The sequence below is a fragment of the Cyprinodon variegatus genome, unplaced genomic scaffold, assembly GCF_000732505.1.
Source record: "Cyprinodon variegatus isolate N-32 unplaced genomic scaffold, C_variegatus-1.0 Scaffold469, whole genome shotgun sequence".
Lineage (NCBI taxonomy): Eukaryota > Metazoa > Chordata > Actinopteri > Cyprinodontiformes > Cyprinodontidae > Cyprinodon > Cyprinodon variegatus.
The window spans coordinates 159941-166377 of record NW_015150922.1 but is presented as its reverse complement, the minus strand read 5'-3'; the positions used below and the strand labels follow the sequence as shown (position 1 = coordinate 166377).

At 38.8% G+C, this 6437-nt stretch overlaps 1 protein-coding gene across 3 annotated transcripts in view; it reads left to right on the top strand.

Moving 5' to 3' along the window:
* The first annotated feature begins 1899 nt into the window (after positions 1–1899).
* Positions 1900–6437, top strand: part of LOC107094197 (E3 ubiquitin-protein ligase ZFP91-like) — a 10660-nt gene continuing 6122 nt past the window's right edge. The window contains exons 1-4 of one of the 3 annotated variants that reach the window (XM_015389681.1): positions 1900–2756; positions 2995–3032; positions 4330–4446; positions 5588–5624. In XM_015389681.1, the coding sequence (XP_015245167.1) occupies positions 2350–2756; positions 2995–3032; positions 4330–4446; positions 5588–5624 (599 nt within the window). In that variant the 5' untranslated portion in view covers positions 1900–2349. Of the gene's footprint in view, positions 2757–2994; positions 3033–4329; positions 4447–5584; positions 5625–6437 lie in introns of all 3 variants that reach the window. The other 2 variants (XM_015389683.1, XM_015389680.1) reach the window with 2 other exon arrangements.

Sequence of the window (6437 nt, the reverse complement as noted above, 5' to 3'; positions counted from 1 at the left end):
TCTATAATCGTTGTTTTCTATAGGACGTGGTTTCTTGGGAATGGGAATATTGGTAGATTTTTTTTCCAAAGGGGAAGGATCCAGATGGAAATCTACCGACCTCTGAAACACAGGGCATCATGCTGGGGTTAGCTCTGCAGCAAAGGTCTTCAGGAGAAAACCGGGGATGTCATTCCGGCCTGCAGATTTTTTACATACATGGCTGAAAAGTGACTGCATTGTAAGGGGATTAACTACTAACCTTACTAACCTTGAACAGGGGTCAGTTGTAATTGACAGTAAAAGCTTATTGCAATCCAAAGAATAATCCTGTGTATCAAACCTGAGAAAAAAATCATTAAGTTTGTTTGCTTTACTCAGCTCATCATATGTCATGAGGTTTTATCTATTTGTTGTCATGTTTGTAACAGCTCTCATGGAAGCCCAGAGTTTTTTATGATTCATAGAAGCTAAATTCTGTTCTATGACATCCCTTTGTTTCCTTATTGCCTCCTTTAATGACTGATCAAGCTCCCTTTGAACTGATTTAAACCCTATAATGATTACTAAAAGCCTTTTTTATACAATCCTTTAACTATCTGGTGATGTATGGCTTATTGTTAGGATAGATTGTTATAATCTTTTGATGGCCATAAAATCCACACAGAACTAAATATTCTCTGTGACAGTGTCAGCGGCTTTATCAATACCCAAATCATGAAAAATGTTCAAGTCTGTACAGAGAAATGAGCCTTTCAGTGTCTCTATACGGTCTTTAGACCATACAGTCACTGTCTGGGTTAATCGTTTACTAGCCTTTAAAACTATCTTATAGGTGGGTGCATATAAACAAAACCTTCTTAACTCCTGAATGAAAAGAAGCAGAGAGAATAACATTCTTATATAACCCCCAAACAGGCTTATATGTAGTGGAAGACGAAAGAATAACCACTTTCAAAGATCGCATGTTGCTGGTTAGAAAAAGGGAGTTTTTCCTCTCCACCTCCGCTGAAAGCATGCTTAGTGTGAGGGATTGCATTTGAGTCAATGAGTCGATGCAATCAACTGGTTTTCCTTAGATAGAAAACTTTGAACCAATTTGACTGTATGATCTGGTAAATTGTAAAGGGCCTTCAGATGGCATGTGTTGTGAATTGGCACTATAGAAATAAACTGAACTGAAACTGAATTGAAATAAGAATTTCTTAGTTTGAGCATTTAAGCTTCTATCTTCATCTTATTTTGTTTAAAATAAAACTAAAATATCTGAGGTGTTATTTCAGTGTTATCCAAGCAATAGCAAAGTAATTATAAAAAGCTTTATATGACAAATTAATGAGGAACTTAAACCACAAAAGTAGATATTATTTTTTCATAACTAATACAGTACATTAATATTTTATAATGCTGCCACCTGGTGGTAAATACTCATCATAAAAGCCATGGTTCAGACCAGCCAGTGCAGGTTTTCAGTGGCAGCCATGTTAGTGCTATTAAGCACTGCAGATAACAAATACACATGAAATACCTCTTAGCTTTATGTAAACATAAATTCAGCATGCTACTTGCACTTAAAAGCATGTCATATATTATTAGGCAGTCTTTTGAAAAATCTATTGTGAAACCAAAAAAAAAATAAAGTATATATTCCAATTAGGCTAAAATAATATTTTTTTTTTGAAAAATAGGAGAAAAAAAAATCCTCAACATCCATGGTATATCTTGTTATTGTATGAAATTATGATTGAATAAAATGCATTTGGTAAACAAGAACTCTAAAAGCACAAAACAGAAAATGCAATATGTATGCGGATTGGTTTTACGTTTAACTACAGTTCCCGTGATTCCCTAGAAACAGCTATCAATGCGCGCGCGCAGCTTTTCCTTAGCTTACTGTCGCGTTTGTAGATTTGTAAACAAACCAGCTAAACTCCGCTGTGGAGTCATAAGGCCTATGAGCGAATCCAGATGAGTTTGAGAGCTGCTAAAACGCGCTGTCGTTCTTGAACACAGCTTCAGTTTATATTTGGCTTAAAGGAGACGCATCAAAGCGCACAAAATGGCTGTGCTCTGGGCCTGTGCGAATAAGTAGGTTTACTATAGCTTTAAGAATAAGAAAATAGTGTCTGCTTCTTTAAAACTGTATTGGTTTATAGCTGAATAGATAATTAACAAAAGTTTTAGTTTCTAATGAATAAATGTATGTATTTAATTTGCGGGGAATCCAATTGAAAATGCATCGGTGTTGGATAAGGGCCGCTTGCAGTCAAAACGTCTTTATAGCAGACGTCCTTAGTTATTTATCACTTTGCGTGTAAACCTGCTTGACTTCAGGGGGAATTGAAGGTAGGATATATTCCCGTTGCGGTGATGGAACCAGCTGGCAACAGAACCGGGGATGTAAATAAAGACGAAGAGCCGAAAGAGGACAGGGCCGCGAAGGAGACCCCGGCCTCCAGTACGATCGGTACCCAGAGAAGGGCGCTCAGAGATCGGGGAGCAGGTCGACCTAGGTCCGGTGTTTCCTCTTCTGCGGCGGAGGTTAACGGAGCTGCTTCGAGCGCCTCCGGGCGGGTTCTAAGGGACCGGTCCACCAGGGCGGTACCAGCCTGGCTGAAGGACTCGAAAAGCGACGAGGAGGAAGACGAACCGAGTCCGGACAGCAGCGCGGCCAAGCGGAGGAAAGTTTCCAGCTCCAGGCGGAGGAAAGGAGCAGATGCTGCGGGTCAGGTGGAAGCAGGAGAGGGACTGACAGGAGACAGCCTTCAAGGCACAGAGTAAGTTTAACAAATTAACAGCCATAGAGTCAGTCAAAACAGGATGCACATTTGTTTCTAATGAGGCTGTAAAGAGGAGGCGAGCATCAAATCACGCCTTCAGCAGGGCTCATCCCCTGCATGGGTGGAGTAAAACTTACCTGTGTTTAAAGATGCTGAGTGATGCCATGTGGGATGTTATGATGCTCTGCAGGTAAAAACATGCAAGATCAGAGTTTTTTTCTCCTCCTTTCTTTAGTTGTGAAGACCCAAAGAGAGCTGCCTCACATGTTCAAGGTAATAACTCCTCCAAACCCATTTAGTGTTTTCCAAAAGGTGGCACATTTCTGACCTTAAGACCATTCTTCATATTTACAAGTTTATTAGAGAAGAAAATAAAAATCACAATATTATAGCCACTCAATCACACTTCAAGACTGAATTTTTAGCCCATAAATCTCTGCAACATGATGAGTATGATAAAGGTATATAAAAATTTAGGGTGATTCAGAGGAAAGTGGGATGAATAGAAATGAACAAATAGAATAAAAATGTATTTGTAGCAAAAAAGTTGTGTAAAAAAAAAAAATGCGGAAGGTGGTGGCAGCATGATGCTGTGGGGAAATTTATTTTCAAAAATCTCTTTTCCGTTGTATACTACTTTTATTTCCTGTCGCATATCTTGGTTCATATTAAGATCTTAGTTTTTAATGTGACAAAAAGCAAAGATGCTTTAGAAGTTCAATTAAATTAAATTTATTTTTAAAGCACTGCTTCGCCACACATGTCATCTCAAGGCACTTTACAGAGTAGATTCAACCAGATCATATCGTCTGATTGGTTCAAAGTTTTCTATCTAATGAAAACCAGCTGATTGTATATACTCATTGACTTGAAGGTAATCCCTCACACCAAGCGTGCTTGTAGTGACAGTGGAGAGGAAAAACTCCCTTTTAACAGGAGGAAACCCCCTGCACAACCAGGCTTAGTGTGAACCTGGTTCACATTGGGCCAACTGGGGTTCAAAGAGAAAGACGCAGATATAGAAAAAGAAGCAGAGATGCAAAAGACAACTGTCAACCAGCTCCACAGGCTTCCCCTCCAGGAAACACACTGCCAGCAACTAGACAGCTTCCAAGCCCGCTCCAATGTCAGAGTATGAAAGAGATCACATACAGTTAGTCACAGTCAGAGAAACAAAACTACACTGTAAAACAGGCAAAGCTCCAACATCTATAAACAAAGGTGTTGATGGCAGAAGCACTGTTGATATTTCTCACCAGGATGGTGTCACTGCCAAACAGGAACAGACCGAATGAAGCTTCTGTGATGAGGAAAAACCAGAACATAACGTTAGAGATTGAACTAACAAATACCGCAGAATGGGAGAATATAGATAAAAAGCTTGAAAACAAGTCCCTATGTCCTCCAACAGTCTAAGCCTATAGCAGCATAAATGCTTTTTTTAAAGGCAACAAGCTGTTGAATTAACGCCACTCTATGCATGTACCATGGGTTTCCAGCAGAATGGATGTCTTTGTGTCTATGCCACAGTTCTGCACCAATATTTCATGGCTTTTGAATTTCCCCCCAGCGCCCCTCCCCAAGCAACCCCCAGCCCAGAATAATGCCAGGTCTCCAGCTGGCAGGGCTGCCCGCAGTGCCACAAAGGCTGTGTGTAAGACCGAACCTGAAATGGAGGCTCCAGCCGGTGAGTAACCTGTTTTGTAAGATCTAATGTGTGGTTTCTTTTTATCTTAAATTCAGACTTGTGTAAAATTGTGGGGCTGAAACTAAGGATTATTTTGCAAATTGATTAATCTGTCGATTATTTTTTTTGATCAATTGATTATTAATCGGATAGCAAAAGGTTCCTCAAAGAAGTTTTTGTTATGAAATTAAACTAGGTGTAACTAAAACTTTTCACTTGAGTAGATCTTAAAAGACCATATTGACAGTCGAAAAAGTTTTTATTAAATCTTAAATGCAAAATATGTACATATTTTGATATAATTCTCTAACTGGGTCACTCTATTAGCTAAAGGCATGTTTTACATTCTTTATACTCCATTTAACGATTAATGGATTATTTAATTAGTTGACGATCATTTCAATAATGGATTTATCTGGATTAATGAGATTGTTTCAGCCTAAAGACTTTTTATCACAGTTTCATTTTTAAATTGTAAACGAGGGAAGAAAAAAACGACATCTCTTTGAAGAGACAGCCGCCCCTAAAAATCTGCAGCAGATATCGGGGATCAGTTAGACTGATCAGCATTTGGCCTCGCCCTTAAAAAATAAAATGTATCAGTTAATCTCTACCATTTTAGAATTATTTGAGCACATTTATACCACGAACAAAACTCCGGTGTAATGATCTTTCAAACAAATGGGTCTAAATCATGGGGAGTCCTGATACAGCTTTTTTATATCCAATTTGATATCAATATGAATCATACATACTTTTATTATTGATTTTGTAGTGTGGAACGTTAGAAAAGTCTTGATCTAATGATATTACTCAAACAGAGGAACAGTCAATTACAGTATGTATGAGAACAACTGACCCACTGCTTGTGAAGCAGTTATAAAAACTTTAAACCGAAGCGAAGAATTTCTATCTGCCTGCTTATATCAGAGATCTTAGATGCAGGCGCATATTTTCCATCTAATGAAACCAGCTGATTGTATATACTCGTTGACTCGAAGGCAATCCCTCAGACCAAGCGCGCTTGTAGCGACAGTGGAGAGGAAAAACCCCCTTATAACTCCCTTTCGTTGATTTGTGACCAACGTTGGTCATTGTTGGTGTCATCCCTACTGATTCATCTTTTTGTTCTGTGCAGCAGTGGAAGATGGGTGTACCGATAAAGAAAAGTGTGACAGGTAAGCATATCCTTGTCCATTAGTTTAAAAAAGGACATCATCCTATAACCATAATTACTGGTGTATTGTGCTAAATTTCCATTACTTCTTCAACATGCCTTTAAATTTGGTTTCTGTAAAGAAAAAAACATGCTTGCATCATTCATTGGGAAAAGCCATGACTCGCAGAAGACGTTGAAAAGAGAATATCTAAGCAAATAGAAACTAAATGCATGAAGAAAGGACTTAGATTTCAATGGATCGGCAGCAGCGATTCTTGATGATTTCAGTTCTGTTTTAGAAGGGTTGACAGTTTCCACACATCTCAAGTTTTCAATCGTTTTGTTCTGAAACTGAGAAAGATAGAAACTAAACACAGCCTTCACTTGTTTAGTTGTCATCCTGGGAACAGACTGAAGGGATTTCTGATCACCCAAAGAAGTTGCTTACGTAGTTCATTTCTGACCAGTAATAAGATCATTTCATACATTAAAGACATCTTGCAAGATTTCAACCCCTCTTTCAAAGCCAGCGCTTTTGGGTTCCACCAGGGTTCCAGTGGAACAGACTTATTTTGGACTTATTTTTCTATGAACCTCAGATTTTGAACAAATTGTGGCCACAGCATGATGCTTCCACCACTACGTGTCATGATGTTGCTGATAGTTCATAGTCGTTGCACACTCTGCTCCATGCATGTTAAACACAATACACCAGATCATACAGTCAAATTGATTCAAAGCTTTCTCTCTAAGGCAAAAAAGTTGATTGCATCGACTTCTTGACTCGAAGGCAATCCCTCACACTAAGCATACTTGTAGCGACAGTGGAGAG